General features: G+C 41.6%; 1 protein-coding gene across 4 annotated transcripts in view; it reads right to left on the minus strand.

Moving 5' to 3' along the window:
* Positions 1 to 16841, minus strand: part of MCTP2 (multiple C2 and transmembrane domain containing 2) — a 183726-nt gene that overhangs the window by 99639 nt on the left and 67246 nt on the right. For all 4 annotated transcript variants that reach the window (XM_012804444.2, XM_003788814.3, XM_023512681.1 and 1 more), the window contains 3 exons: positions 14593 to 14686; positions 3110 to 3212; positions 1123 to 1225 (listed from right to left, as the gene is read on the minus strand). In XM_012804444.2, the coding sequence (XP_012659898.1) occupies positions 1123 to 1225; positions 3110 to 3212; positions 14593 to 14686 (300 nt within the window). The remainder of the gene's footprint in view (positions 1 to 1122; positions 1226 to 3109; positions 3213 to 14592; positions 14687 to 16841) is intronic.

Genomic DNA, 16841 nt, shown 5'->3' on the forward strand with positions numbered 1-16841 from the left:
TACCATCTCCTCTCTGTGAGCTGTGCGGCCTGGTGCCGACAGCTCAGAGCATTTGGCAGGAGCCGGCTGTACCAGGGAGCAGATGCTTCAGGCAGCCTCTTCGAGTAACATCAGGGATATGAGAACTTGGGGAGAAATTAACCAAGCGAGCAAAAACAGAAGAAGAAATATGAAGAGGGACAGCATTCCTCCCTCCGTACACATCCTGCGAGCTAGGCTAATCTCATGGTTAAATTACACACAGGCTCCATCCACAAAATGCACAGTTTTGGCAAACTTAAGTCTTTTGGAAGAAAGAAAGTCCCATTGGCTGATAAAGCTATAATGAGTCTGTAACAAATTATATCAGTGGTCGGGTGGAAAGCTGAAATTCTCTCTTCTAGAAGAGCACATTTGATGACACATTAATGTCCAATTAAGAGGTGAATTTGTTCTCTAGCTTTTCTTTTTTGCTCCTATAACGGCATCTATGAATGCCTTCCGACTTTCATACGTACTTTTTTAGCCAGCTTTTCCCTGTCGCTGGTCCTGTGTATTATCCTTTAAATGGACTGCCCACTCTCTTCTTCAAGAGAGGCTCTGTGCTTTCTTCCACAAAGTGTTTGTGTTTTTTTTTTTTTGAGATTTAAAGCAAATGTGACTACTAAAAAAGACAAATAGAACTTCTGGGAAAATGGTCTTTAGTAGTACTGAGAACAAATGTGCGGTTACCAACAATTAATCTTTGAGGAAACGTGCAGGAAGGAGGTAGAAAGAAATACACACATGTGTTTCTCATTAATAAATGGACAGTCAGTCAAGGCTCTATATTCCTCGTGAACAAATAGAAACTCGCCTCTTAAAATGGGAAGATTGAGAGTACACTGAAAGATTAGTCAAACTGTGTTGGTTGGTTAAATCAATTTGGACTGACAACACACACACACACACACACAAATGCTCCTTTAAGGATAAAACTGCTGAGGATACTGGGGTAAGAAGAAGAAATAAAACAGTACCTCTCTGCTATATCAAAGAGGGGCTCCCCCCACCCCCAGGCTAAGATTCAGCCCAACTGCAGACCATAGAAACTCAACAACTGTAAAATGACTCACAAATTGTTTATTAATAAAGGGAACTTACGGAGAGCAAGGGAATGGCGACTTTCCCAAGAAAATCGGGGGGTTTATCTCCATCTTCATCAAACACTGTCACTTCCAAAACATCATGGACATCTTTAATGGGACTGAAACCAAAAGTGCCAAGTATTATACACAAAAACACACACGTGAAGTCTGTTCCATGAAGATCTGAAAACAGTTTCACTAATTAAGCCTGTCTGTCCTTAGAGTATAAAACTACCATTTAATTAAATTCCAAAAATTAAATCAAACTGACTGTATTCCCAAACCTTCCATCACAGACGATTTAGACATCCATATGAAAAAAAGAAGTCAACTTTTTACTGTGACATTTCCCATACAGTCTATGTGTACTCAAGGGTGGGTCCTGTGAAAGAAACGGGGTGAGAAAGAGAAGGGGAGAAACAAAGAGCAGGGTCAAAGCAAAGAGATTTCAAAGAAGTCTCCAAAGCAGAAGAGTGAAAATAACATTTTCTTTAAAGAATTAGCTCTTAAAAAAAAAAGTTGGTGAAATCACTTTTGCTGAAATACACCAAAAGGCTCCCATTGTTGAAACACAAACTACTAAGAACATTTTGAAACACTGTTTTATATTGTCCAGAAGTCAGACATCAGCAACAATGAAAAAAGGAAGCTTTGACCATGGGCAATGTTTTAGGAAAACAAGAGAAACTTATACCTGGCATTGGGCAAACCTGTTTGGCAGAATTAGTCCACTCCTGGTAGGTCCTTGGGAACTTTCTATTAAGACCATTAACTCTGCGTAAAATGAACTTCATTTATTTCTTTCTTTTTCATTGGTAAGCACAGAGAGAGCATTTATTCAGCCTTGTGGGGGAAGTATACTACCATTCTTCCCAAATTCAACAGGGGTCTCCCCCATCGTTCCTGTGCTTTGGAATCTAAATAAAACTAGGAAAATTGGCTCATGCCTGTAATCCCAGCACTTTAGAAGGCTGAGGGGATAGATTGCTTGAATTCAAGAATTCAAGACCAGCCTGAGCAAAAGAAATACCCTGTCTCTACTAAAAATAGCCTGGCATTGTGGCAGCTGCCTGGGAGACCAAGGCAAGAGGATCACTTGAGCCCAGGAATCTGAGGTTGCTGTGAGCTATGATGCCACAGAACTCAACCCAGGGAGACAAAATAACACTGTCTCAAAATAAATTAAATAAAGTAAAAATAAAGAAGAAAGAAAGAAAAAGAAATCTAGGAAAATTAAATATATCCGGCCTCCTAAATCCCTGACTTTGATAGAGTGGGCAGGGCATCGCTATGAGGTAGGTCACTCAGATAAACTGAAATACAAAGAGACTTTGGAGTCTTTAACAATCCACAGATAACCTGTAATTCTGGCAGAATATAAGCCATAAAACAGTAGTACTCAACCTGTGGGTCGTGATCCCTTTGAGGGTAGAATGACCCTTTCACAGGGGTCACCTAAATACATCCTGCATATCAGATACTTACATTATGATTCATAACAGTAGCAAAATTACAGTTATGAAGTAGCAACGAAAATACTTTCATGGTTGGGGGTCACCACAACATGAGGAACTATGTATTAAAGGGTTGTGGCTTTAGGAAGGTTGAGAACCACTGCAGTAAAATAATGTTAAAACATATAAGCTCCTTGAATTTAAGGCAAGTCTTCATTAGTAACTTTCTGTAACCCAGGAATGAATTAATCTAGACATGACGGAGGCTTCCAGCTACTCAGATTAATGTGGTCACTCACTAAAAGATCGACTTACAAACACCTCCTGTAACCCTCCTTGGCAGCCCTCAATGGTCTCTCCCATTATTAACACCATACTCTGTGAAAGGATAAAAGGCTTTCAGAAGAAAAAAACAATAAAATACACCCCTTGCCCATAAAAATGGACAGAACATTCCACTCGAGAGCCCCAGCTTGCCCCAAACATAGCAAGGATAATTGTTCTCTAAATTAGAGCCTTTCCTCAGTTTCCAGAGGCTAAAACACTTACAATGTAAAAACTTTGTTCCATTCAGGGTTGAGGTTCTTGTAAACAGTATGTGTCTGAAGTCGGTCGTTGCCTAACTCCAACAAGCAAAAAGGATCGCTCTTCCCTGGAAAGAGAACACCACAATGTTGTCAAAGACAAGCGAATCTCAAAGTGGACAAAGTATAAAAAAGTACAAAAATGGCTCTGAGGAGTTAACACCCTGCTCCTGAGTGACTGAACATGTAGCTGTGTCGAGTATCTAGAATGACCATGATTCTATCAAGGGTATCCAACTTGTTTCTTCTCTGCTGCATGTTGGAAGATTAAGAGTTATCTTGGGCCACACAGTAAACACAAAAACATCTACAAGGCTCGGTGCCCGTAGCTCAGCAAGTAGGGCGCCACCCACATACACCAAACCTGGAGGGTTCGAGCCAGGCTCTGGCCTGCTAAACAACTACTGCAACCAAAAAGTAGCTGGGGGTAGTGGCGGGCACCTGTAGTCCCAGCTACTTGGGAGGCTGAGGCCAGAGAATGGCTTCAGCCTAAGGGTTTGAGGTTGCTGTGAGCTGTGATGTGACAGCACTCTACCGAGGGCAACATAGCAAAACTCTGTCTCAAAAAAAAAAAAAAAAAAAAAAATCAATGAAAGCTGATATGCACAGAAAAAGGGCCATGCATCATTTTTGTGATATTTAACACCACCATGCAAAATAGGCCTCACATTATCTGCACGCGGTCTCTGGGCACCGTGCAGATTGGACACCCCGATACATTTTTGGTGCCATGAAATATGTTAAAGTATAATTCAATAAAGGTCAGAATTTTTAACTTAAAAAAAGTTAAGCTCATCCTTTTCTTCTCCCACCTTACCTCTTCTTTTTCTATCCTCGTCACCCAAAAATGGTAAGAAGATTCCAAATCTAAAGTTGGATCCAGAGAGTTGCCAAGTGAAAACTCACGTCCCTTTGGCTGGTTTTGGCAGAGGGATCAGAATTGGAACTGTCAGGGACAGAATGAATAGCTCCACCATGTCCTGTCTCCACAGCACGCTGGCACTTTACAAAGCAGTGCTTGCTAAATTAATTGGGGTCACCAAGACAGATGCTTCTCCAACAAATGGCCAAGGAGTGCTGGGGCAGGGCCTAAAACAGAGAGTGCTCCAGTCTCTTGACTGATGGGACCCCATTTAGGTTACTGAACCCACACTTAATTCACTTAGTAACCAGGAACTCTGAGCTACCAGACTCCCACAGGAAGAGTAATGTGTACAAGAGCCTGCATGAAGAACATCTTTTTTAAAAAATGGGCAAGAAGATCAGAGGCATGGGTGATGGTCAGTATTAAACAGGAGAGTCTATTCAACTGACCAGGGCCCGGGACATTTGGGTGCCTGGTCAGAGCTTTTAAGTCAATGCTATTATCTCAGTTACCAATAGATGATGACCCAGCCATGGGCACTGAGCTAGGGTTCTCAACTACAGACAGCAGGGAAACAGCCCATCTAAATGTGGCAGAAAAGGAATTTAATAAAAAAAAATATTGAACAGTTCTCAGAATACTTACAAAGGCTAGAAAATCAAGCTTAAAAATCACTATAAACCAAAAAATACTTAAGCACATAAGTCCAGTCAATATTCCACCCCAGGAAAAGTCCGGTGTGGTCTTTGTGTCCCCAGAATGCTGGATCCATGGCACTCCCATCGCTGGACCTTGACCGTGGCTGCTCCCAATGTGATGTGAACTCTCCTCCTGCTTCTTTGCCTCACTGAATATAAACGCAAAGTACCTGGCCAAGTACCCAGCCTGACCTCCTGGGGCTCGTGAAAGGCATAGTGGCTCCTCAGCCTTCATGACACAAGTGGGCTCGGACTCCTCCTCTAAAACCTATGCTGGGAAATGCCACACACACAGCAAGCAGCAGTCAAAACGAAACAAACCCAAACATCTATCTGTGTCTGCAAAAAGTCTTGCTTATTTAAAGACAGGTTACTCTGGGCATGTTTTTTGCAGAGCATGGGGCTGGAGTTGAATGGGAAAGAGTCGGCCAGAGCAGAACCACACGCTTCCTTAACGCCTGGGAACACGTGCGCTGGGCGGAACACGCAGGTACCCCGAGTTCGACGGCTCAACCCGGCTGAAACAGCCACTTAGCTGTTTGTCAGACTATTAGTAGGTGTCAGCACTGCTCCTCCAGAGACACTGCCATGACATGCCATCAGCACACGCTCCAGGGAAACCGTCTGACACTTTTAATGAAAGCCCTGGGGTGGCCCCACAGCAGGCGGAGATGCTGCCTGGCCCCGGCGTCGCACAGGTGGGCTTGTGCCGGCTCCCACTCTCCCGAGCACACACTCTCTCAGCTGTCCCAGCTAATGAGTAACAGACTTCCCTCCAGAACCTGGGAACTTCAGTTACGTGTCTCCAAGGAACGCGCTGCTCCAACTCTCTGAAGATGATTCAGTCAGAGCTCATTAAAATGCTGCCGTTATTAATATTACGGTGTAAACAGGCAGACAGAAGCAAGAACAAACAAAGACATTGAAATGTCTATAGAGTCCACTTCATGGATTGATTTCTTTCTCTTAAAAGGTTGCAGATATAGGAGGACGCTGAATAGACTTTAAATAACAGATATTTTTAATTGAGATAACAATTTTCTCCCATAAGAACTGCGATGTCCAAATGTTCCCCAATGGATCCAAGAGAACAGCGCCGGGCAGACAGGTGTGTGCTCCACAGGTAAAACATGAGTCCGGAGGTCGCGTCACCCTGACACGGTTACATGGCTGGTGATTCCGTCTCACACCGGAGTTTCAGCACCGTGCATCCCATAGTTTTTGCTATTTTCTAACACCACTTTAAAATTCATTTCTATGTCTTAAATGGCAAGCGGGGGGTTCATTTAAATAATTTTATATTTATGACAGCTACACAGACTAAACAACACATATTAAATGTTTATCAGGGGTCATACTATTCATTTGACAACCATTTAGTAAGCAGCCACCGTCCCTAGCTCTGAATCAGGCCCCGACACATAATGACCACCAGGCCGTTACCTATGAAGAACCGTCGGAATGGTCCCTGCTAGATTGCAAATGACACCTTGCCCACGGAAACTTCCCTCACACTCACCCCACAGGAAACCGGGTTGCTACAGCTCTCAGCTCTGATCGTGGATTCTCCTCACCACCTTGCTGTTCTACTCGGTAAAGTTCCACTCTGCAGTCATCCTTTATACTTAAGGGTCTTGATGCAGGCACCCCAATTAGACATGCCTTTCCCATCCCCCCGAAAAGTGCCAAAGCCCAGTGACAGCCAATGGCAGGGAATGCCCTGGCTCTTCCTGGTGCTGGTGTTGGCTCGAGGGAGCATGCTCCGTGCACCTGCCTACACACCTTACAGGAAAACAAGCTCTTCTAGGTAGATTTTCTTAATGCTCAAGTCAACCCTATATGCCGTTCTGCAGATGAGAAAACGAAACTTCAGAGAAATGTGATCTGGTTAGGAAGAGTCCAGAAATACTTCATAATGGAGGTTAATCGTCAGCAAGGTTTAAAAGGGGAGTGTTTGGCTTGCAGAAATGAAAAGGTCCTTACTGAGAAGATGGGACAGATGAGAGCAACAAATTTATTAGGAAGGTATGGGGGGGTGTGTACATGCAAATGGTGGTAATTAGGAAATGGGAGATACGGGTGGAGAGACGCAAAGACTTCATTTGATTTCATTCCATTTCATCCCTCCAGCAACCAGGAACCAACCTAGACTGTCACTAGAGAGGCAGAGTTGGAAGAAAGGGTTTCTGGGCAAACAACTCCTGAAGCGAAATATGAAGACTGTACGTTTAAAGGCTGGGTGGTGGGCCGCAGAGCCATTACAGATGAAATTTCCTAAAGCCTGGCTTTCATGCGTTAGCTTCCAACCATTTTTTTTTTTTTTTTGAGACAGAGCCTCAAAGTGTCCCCCTGGGTAGAGTGCTGTAGCATCACAGCTCACAGCAACCTCCAACTCCTGGGCTCAAGCGAGTCTCCTGCCTCCGCCTCCCTAGTAGCTGGGACCACAGGCGCCCACCACAACGCCCGGCTATTTTTTGGTTGCAGCCATTATTGTTGTTTGGCGGGTCCAGGCTGGATTTGAACCCGCCACCTTAGGTGTATGTGGCTGGCGCCTTAGCCGCTTGAGCCACAGGCGCCGAGCCAGCTTCCAACCATTTGTTTGTAAACATTGGTATTGTATGTTGGAAAAAATGTGATCATTCTGGAAATCTATATTGTCTGTCAACCACATAATCCTCCTGCTCTACCCCCATCAACCAACCCTATCCCAAGACTGGAGTCTGTTTCCCAACCCCAGCCAACCCCTAAGCTCACAGGGCTCCCTATCCTGTCTTCCACACAGAAGTACAGGACTCTTCCTGCTTCGTACTTTACCTGGGGAACAGACTGGTCCCCGCATGACCCTCCAAAAATAAAACTGCAACCAACCTCCCAGCCCCAGGTTAAACAGATCCTCTTTGTGGAACTTTGTCTGCAACCTCCAGGGAGCCCCTGACTACTATGAAAATGAGTTTTGGTATTTTGCCTCCTCCATGAAGCACCTGCTCATTTGTTCAACGACTGCTCCATGTTCCACACAGTGCAGAAAGCACTATGCCTGGAACTGAGAGGGGTTTGGAAAAAGAAGAATCGTCAATTCTGTTCTTTCCGGGCCCAACTTTTCTCCTAACTCTGCCTTTCCATGTGGGTCCTGGGCTTCTCTAGGACCAAGACTGGCTTGTTCAGTGTCATGCAGGGGAACCCTGCTCACGGCACTGTGACGGGTACCCAGAGCGAGGTGCTGCTGTGACAGATACCCAGAGCAAGGTGCTGACACATGCGTGTTAGGACTATGAAAACAGCAAAGGAGAATAAAGAGTCAGTCCATTTGCTAAAATGTTAAAGTACATTGCTGATAAGATTCTAGAACCAAATAGAACAAACAAGTGACATAAGCATGTCCCTTCCAACTCCATTTCTGCTGCTACTCAAGTTCCCAAAACACACGTGGTATCATCCTCTAACATCTCTTCATTCCTCCTTCAAAATCTTTGCTCCCCACAGCTTCTGGGATAAACTTTTACAGGTTTATATCAGATTGTATCACTCCTTTATTAAAGCGTCTTAACTTTCTTCACCTGACTTCTAAATTCCTACATAATCCAGTCCCACCTAAGACGTAAGCCTCCTCTCCCCTGAAGGGTCCATCTTTCTTTCTGGTCTCCAGTCTGATGTGCTTTCTTCTCAGACCTCGAAAAGCCCTTGAAACATGCGGTGCCCTCATTTAAAAATGCTCTTCTGGCTCGGCACCCATAGTTTAGTGGTTAGGGCACTAGCCACACACAACAGGGCTGGCAGGTTCAAACCAGGCCTGGCCCTGCTAAACAATGACAACTACAACCAAAAAATAGCCAGGTGTTGTGGCAGGTGCCTGTAGTCCCAGCTACTTGGTAGGCTGAGGCAAGAGAATCGTTTAAGCCCAAGAGTTTCAGGTTGCTGTGAGCTGTGACATTACAGTACTCTAGCCAGGGTGACATAGTGAGACTCTGTCTCAAAAATAAATAAATATAAAAATCAAAATAAAATAAAAATATTCTTCCTTTATCTCTGCTACACCAACTCCTCAACATCTCAGCCAAAATATCACCTCCTGCAGGATCTCCCATCGGGCATCCCTGTAATGAATGTTAGCACCCTGTCCTTGACCTCAGCAGTATAATTGAAATTAGACAGCCATGGGTTTAATCAGTCACTTCATGTGAGAGCAGAGGCCGATTCCTATACCCCACCATGTCCCCAGGGCACTGTGATCTCACACAGAAGTGGGGGAAGGGGGGGTGTCTCACACAAAAGAGTTGTATTTACTGAATAAACAAAGATGTTACTAAGAGTCCAACTGCTAAGATGGAAGTGATTCCTCTGTTAAGTCATGGAATGTAATAAATGAACTGAATTCATTCATTCTCATGAGTTTAAGTTATAAACTGCCAAGTCTTCTATATGTTCCCAAAGTTTACATCAACCAGAATCCACGTTTTCTGGCAGACAGTACAGCCTGCCTGCCAAAGGCAGATTGATGTAGTTTTTAATGTGTTTTTCAAAAGTTGGTCTCATTTTGAGCTCCGCTATCCATGACAATCGCATGAAAATTAAAAGCATTCAATCACCAAAGCTGAGTTTTGTAGAAACTGCAATCACCCTTTCGTAAATAGGGCATCTTTAAGAGAAGTATCGCTATGGATATAGCTTCAAGAGAAGGACAATGAAAATAAAACTTAATGTGGGCATGTCGTTTAAAATCTCTAGAGAACAATAACTAATCCCCTTTTGATATAAGCAGTCTTATATTTCAAAAACAAAAATAAAATAAAATAAAATACATATAGCCACTATTATACTTTACAGAAATGCCTTAAAAATCAGTATCATAGCATATAGGAGAAACATTTTTACTCTGTAATGTGGGGTCTAAATGCAATACTTTGGCTAATGGTTTCTGAAAATAGCACTTTTCTGTATAACAAAAAATAGGATGAGCCCATAAAGGTGTTTTATATTGATAAAACTATTGTCCAGATTATCTAAATGTGAAAAGCAAGCAATAAACTATGTTAGTACAAGAATTTCCTAGTATAAAGCATATTTTTTGACTTCATTTTTTTAGCAGGCAACAGAAAAAAGAAAGAAAAGAAAAAATGTCATGTAGTGGTAAACTACAGATTTCTCAAAGTAATCATTAAAGAGATAAAAGTGATTAGTAGTATTTATTTCCAAGGTTATCTATTTATTAATCATTCAATACATATCAAAAATGTTCATTTAGGTTTTAATTGAACCCTCAAAATACCCACGAGGATCTAGACGCACAGAATGGATTTAAGATCAGAAAGTTGTAGAACCAAGATTATTATGACGTTTGTCCTCTTCCCTGTATCGTCTATTACATCGGGATTAAAATGCAACTACCATAGCAATAAAGAGTAAAAATGAGGGCAATAACGTTCATCTTCAATGACAAATCATCAAGCTGAACATTGTTCTGCTTTAGGCAGGATTCCCAGGCCCACGGAAAAGGAACAAATGCAGTACTTCCCACAAAACTGCGGGGATCAAACCCACGTGTGGGACAGAACAAGCGCTCTTCCTAACACCACAGACAAGGGAGCAGTGAACTGGAAACGCCACCCCTTGATTTAGAGCAAGGTCCTCGTCTTGAGGGGAGGCACATACCACCCCTCCCACCTGCAGTTCTGCAGGAGAGAAGGGAGTGTGAAGATGACAGAGGATGGCAGAGCTCTGGCTTACAGATCATAAGCTCCCTGCAGGCACATCTGCTTGCTGAGTCTTGGTGCTTAATGAGTATCTGTCCAAATCACTTGATCGAACACCAGGGTGACTTTCCCTACACTTAGGGAAAAAAAATTATTTTTAAGCAATTGGAAAGCTATAGAAATAAAACAGGGAGTTCTAGAATTAAATGTACCTTTATTCTAAAATGAAATATATTTTGGATCAGGCACAATTATATAGTTCCTAACATGCTTATTTATCAAATACACTCTATAATAACCTGCATTTCTTCCCTAGAAACATGCTGTCTTTACTGTTCTTACAACAGGTATTTTGAGATGATGCTCGTTTAGGGGTTGTCTCATTTACTCACATCGGAACCAGAGAGGGGTCCAAGTGATAACGTCACTGCCAAAGATACAAGATCCAGAGGATCGAGACATATTCAGAACCTTTTTGAAGTTTATGACTTGGTTTTGAATGGTCAAAAGTGCCAAAAAGTCTCAAGGGAGAAATAAAAATCCCCCTGAGACTTCTGGAAGACAAGTAGGTTTGACTCGTGAGTGAAGACGGTCTTTGCAGTTCCTTCGTCCCCCCTTGATCGCTCCCCAGCTCCTCACCATGACATACACATGAGGATAACGATAGGAAATGAGAAATGAAGATGGAGTCATGCTAGAAAAGGAAGAGATATTGAGACCTTCGCTGTACTGCGTTGTGTTGTATTACTTCACCTCTGCCTGCTCTTCTCTACTGGCAGCACGGCTAGTCAAAGAACACTCTAGAATCCCCTGGATTATGTCAGAATTTTTAGTGGTCTGGGCCCTCCCAGTAGTGGTAACAGGGTAAAGGTTAAAGGAATAACAGAGGGAGAATAAATAACAACCAGCGTTGTGCCCCTGGAAGATTCCTTAGGGGGAAGGGAGTCACTCTACAGGCATTATTCTAAAAAATAAAACAAATAAAAAGAAAGCTGAATGAGTAGGAAGGTACATGTATGACATGTTAGCAAGAGTCATTGACTAAGCATTGAATTTTGATACAGGTGTAAAGCAGTGGTGGCCAAAATGGTCTCAATACTGGTAAGCTGAATTAACCCACACGTTTTACAATTCCAAAAGCTTTCTACAATCTTCTATAGACTATGATAAGGCCAGGCTGAGCAATTCTGCAAATATGAACTGAGCATGGCAAGAATTTCCTCCTTGTCATTGGTTGCTCTGTCAATAGGTAAGATAAGTGTTTGTCATTTATACTGAAATAGGACACAATTCGTACCAGAAAATATTTCAATTATCTAACATTTTACTAGTAATCCACTGTTTACTGTATTCTCTTTTAATAGTTACGAGATAAACTCTATGATTTTTTTTAGTACTACTAATTCATGAATCTGATCAGCTCTGGGTAGAGTAGATTAGACTGCAGCACGCTCTATCTGGGCTCTACTATGTAGAGGGAACCTGTTGCACTAACCACCGATCAGCTTTGTCTAGAACAAAATGTTTTCCTCTCTCATTTAATCATTAGAATGTGGGTTATTTTCTCCTTAAAATAGCTATTTTGAGACTAGCAGCAGCTGAGTGAAGTATGTTGGTCTCATTAAGCTTGACACAAAGCTATGTTCACCTTGAGTCTCAGTGTACCATTTATCATTTGCTTCGTGAATCAAGGCTATGCCTTGGTTTGCTACGAAAGTAATAACATCAGACTAGATAACCTATTACTTAGAAATTTTAGGTTATGCTTGGCATAAAGAATTTGCGAGGCAAACTCTTTAATAAAAATATCTGACAAGCTCTCCTTTTAGAATAACTGCTCATGGCTATCTATCCACATCTAATGTTGGCAAAAACCTGAAAAGATTATAATACATTCCACCAGTTTGAGAGGGATGAGTTCCAAGAGAGGATGGATTACTTCAGATTTTTGCTTAAAAAAAAAAGTCTTCTGTTTTACACAAATTTCAGAAATGCTAAAAAAATACCCAAGACATATACAAATGTAAAATTACTAATAGCTTCATACAATAAAATGGCATATCTATAAGAATAATTTAAAAACAATATACATTCTTATACACTACAGAATTAAAGCCTTCATCTTTTTCAAGTATCTTAATACTAGTGATATAGACTTACATTGTTAATATTTTTAACACATTGGAAAATGCAGGCTAATTTTTTTCTTTTGTAGTAAAAAAATTATGGAAAAGACATTTACTTTAGTGTATATCTAGGCATCTTATTCCAGTTTTCTAAAATACTAGAATAGTAACGAGCGTTTCTAAAGTTTACTTCAAATTATTTCAATGATCATATAAGCATAGTATCAATGACAATTGAGGAAAAGCCTTCTAATTTGCTTCCAGTGGTTTGAAGGACCCATATCTTCTTTTTCTAATTGTCACTTGCATAGAGATAGATTGCTTTACAATCTTTAAAACCAGTGACAACAAGGTTTACCACCTGCTCTGCCTTCTTCCTCTAGTACAGGACAAGCTTGTCCTTTGCAGACAGAAACTGTAACCTCTGTGACACCTTTGCCAAGACCTGCCCACCCCACCCTGGGGACTTTTACCAGGATTCCTAAATGTTGGGAGAAACATTAAAGCATCAGTTATTGTGGCGACTTTTTGTTATTTTTAAGAAACAAATAACCACAAAATTAAAAATATATATATGTATAAAAGAAAAGTGAGAAAGTCCCCTCTTGGTACCTTGTTTAAAATTATCATTCTATAGAGAAAGCCTCTGGTTATTCGGAACAAATGAACTTCCTTTTTGTTTGTGTGGGCGTGCTTTGTTACCCTGAGGAATTTCACTAAATGAACACTCGTTCATAAAGTAAGGCTGACTCGAAAATGCTGGGTACAGACATAAATAGTTACATACTTCTTGAGTCTTCCAGGCACCAACAACAAATGGCTACCTCTTCTGATCTATGATCAAATGACAGTGGACTGGTGTTTTGGGGTGTTTTTGAGACAGAGTCTATGTTACCCTCAGTAGAGTGCTGTGGTGTCACAACAACCTCAAACTCTTGGGCTTAAGTGATTCTCTTGCCTCAGCCTCCTGAGTAGTACCTGGGACTACAGACACCCGCCACAATGCCCGGCTATTTTTGTTGCAGTTGTCATTGTTGTTTGGCAGGCCTGGGTCAGGTTCAAACCCGCCAGCCTCAGTGTATGTGGCTGGTGCCTGAGCTATGGATGCTGAGCCTCTACTGGTTCATTTTTGAGGCAGGAGAAAAAGAACAACATTTTGCAACTGAATGTATATTTTGTATAATTTTTTAAATATAATACACTTAAAATTGAAATTCTCTTTTCCAAAGGTTTTACTTCCTCCGTCTTAGAAATGTCAAGGTTCCACAAATATGAGAAAATTATTTTTGGAAGGAAGGAAGGAATAGGTGACATTCTAAAAATATGAGCTATTTTTAAAAGAAAACATAATGACAAGTTAATAGAATCATGCTGTAGAATGCTCTTGGTATTCACCAATTTACTTGGTAAATAGCATGTGTCATGTAGGCAGCTAAACTATTAGTCACCACACAGGGGTCATCTGGCAACGAGCCTCAGATCTGACGCTAGAACTATTTAGATTATTCCACTCGCAGCAGAGCACAATCGAGCACTAAGCGTATGTCTACTAAAAGATCAAGTTAGTGAAACACCAAGGGAACTTCCTAGAAGACAGCGTTGACCACCACATGGTCCCCAGCCTGACCTCCAGTTGTTGTTACTGTGAGGTGCCAGCCTGCTCCGCCCTCATGCTCAGTTAGAAACACACGTGCCTTCCTGTGACGGCTACAGCCCAGCAGGGGTGAAGGTGAGCACTCAAGTTACTGTTTCCAGAGGACAGAAAAGCTGGACCACAAACTTAATTTAACAAATAAAGAAGTCGTGAAGCTGATAATCTACAAGTACTTTTGAAGCCCACGTGGACTAGCTTATGATGGAAGCAGAGTTAAAAAAAAAAAAAAAGGTAATAAATGGGCATTATGTGAAAAAAAATTGCACAAGTATGCATCTTTTTTGCTATGATTCTGTGTGAAGAAGCAAGATTGCTGTGTAGATGCTTCTACTTATTAAGCATTTTGCTCCGTCAGAAGATTATTTCGAAGCAGGGAATAAATAAAAATGAATTAGAAAAGGAAAATCGTCTATACCTGAAAAATCCGCAGCTAAGAGATCGACCGCCTTTAAAACCTTCACTTGTAAAATGCCGACGTCCTTCATGTCTTTCAGGGAGTTCTGTAAGCACTGGAGGTTGAAAAGGAGCCCATAAATGAAAACAGCTTTTTAATAAACTACTTAATTCCATAAAGTCCTACAGAAAGTGCATTCTGGATTTATCTTCCCCTTTCTCAAGAAGTCTTTAAAATATTCCAAAAAATGCATTATGTCAGTCAATAGGCAAGTTAGGCATGTACAGCAGCCAGATTAAAAGACAAGTGACTGAGAATTAATTAGCTACAGCTTTAAAATAAACCAATTAGAAGCACATACAATCTACTTTTAACATCGCCCCCTGGTGATAGCACAGATATCCCACCGGGAAAATGCGTGGATAAAACTTACTACATTTTTTTTTCTCCTCCTTTCTCTCTAATGCAACTTTTATATCACCCTAAAAGGCAACATCATTCCAACCTAGTTAGTTCAAACTGTAAGGATACCAGAGAACTAAACTTGGACCGCCAGTAGATACTTATTTATAAATGGAAAGAAAGGAGTTAGGATGAAAATAAGACTGAATTTTCTGATCAATGTGTTAGCTAGTTCATTATATGAGAGATGGGGCATCTAGTATCACCCTGTACTCATATTTCCTTTAACCTGTCATGTACACGAGCCAAACGTGGAATCTATCTGCTGGTTGTTAGGGATGTTGGATGCCCACATACACAGCATCCTGAAGGAATCGTATGCACCAGATCAGCAGATAAACTGTCTTCTAGTACCTCTTGCATACATCTGCTAAAAAAGACGCTCCCTCAAAACCTTCAAATGTGGCTCAGTGCCTGTGGCTCAAGTGGCTAAGGCGCCAGCCACATACACCTAAGGTGGCGGGTTCAAATCCAGCCCGAACCCGCCAAACAACAATGATGGTTGCAACCAAAAAATAGCCTGGCATTGTGGTGGGTGCCTGTGGTCCCAGCTACTTGGGAGGCAGAGGCAGGAGACTCGCTTGAGCCCAGGAATTGGAGGTTGCTGTGAGCTGTGATGCCACAGCACTCTACCCAGGGGGACAGCTTGAGGCTCTGTCTCAAAAAAAAAAAACCTTCAAATGGACTCCCTCATCATTAGAGAGCAAACAACCTATGGTAAAGCAGTCCTCAGGGATTTATGCAAAGATGCTAAAGTCCTTGTTATTTGTGCATTTCAGGGAGCATAACAAAAGCTTAAAAGTTCAGGTTTGCCAAACCTAATACACATCATTCCTAAAAACTTTATGAAAGTTGTTTCTTCTGTTTTAACCCGCATCAACCAATGAACAAAACTAGTTTTTAAGCTAAGAGAAAATATTTGAAATAAAATACTTTTACAATTTAGAGGTAGAATTGCCTTTAAAGGTTATCTGTTCTCGTAACCTAAAAAACAATTCGGGGGGGCGGGGTGCTGTAGCTTGCATTTTGTAACACAGCCTTCGTCCCCCTGTGCATGCCGGCCGGCTTGCCAGCTGAAGAAACACATATTTCTATTTTAACTGTAGCCTCTTCAACCACTTTTCAATTACCAATCCTCAAATCCTAAGGCATTATTCAGAGTAGCCATTGGGATGTTCTCTTACATTACTTAGTAAACGTACAGCACTCCTCATGAATTTGGTAAGTTTTGCGATTTATCCAGGGGAAAGCTTAGGGAAATTCACTGTCAAATTTTCATTTGCTTAAACTCCAGTCACCAGAGGAAACAGCAAATCGAGTCAAACATTCCTCACGGTATGTCAGCCTGGTACACACAATCTGCCTTGACAATGAGCTACGGGGGTAGGAATCGTACTGCCGAAGATGAAGAATTAATCAATTAATCAATACATCCGTGCAGTGAAGGGTCCTGGAGACAGGACGGTTTATGCTCAGCATGACAGTGCCATTGAATAAGGATTCATCTTTGTTTCATTTTCATGCGACCGTCCTGAAACATCCCTTCCCTCAATAGCAATAAAATAAACATATTGATTCACAAAGAAGATAGGGGAAAAAAATCCCAGAATGCAAATAAAGGCACCTAGAAAGCCAGAATACAAAAAATAAATGGAGGGGACACAGCCATTTGATTTAAAAATGCTGAGTGGACTGTTAAGTACCTTGCAACCACTTAGGGAAAAATTGCACTGCTGTTACTACCCTGAGTAGTAACAGTAGTAGGTAACAGTCATCCATGCCTGCTTAGTGCAATTGCTTTACAAGGC

The sequence above is a fragment of the Otolemur garnettii genome, unplaced genomic scaffold, assembly GCF_000181295.1.
Source record: "Otolemur garnettii isolate 467f Iridium unplaced genomic scaffold, OtoGar3 scaffold00029, whole genome shotgun sequence".
Taxonomy (NCBI): Eukaryota; Metazoa; Chordata; class Mammalia; order Primates; family Galagidae; genus Otolemur; species Otolemur garnettii.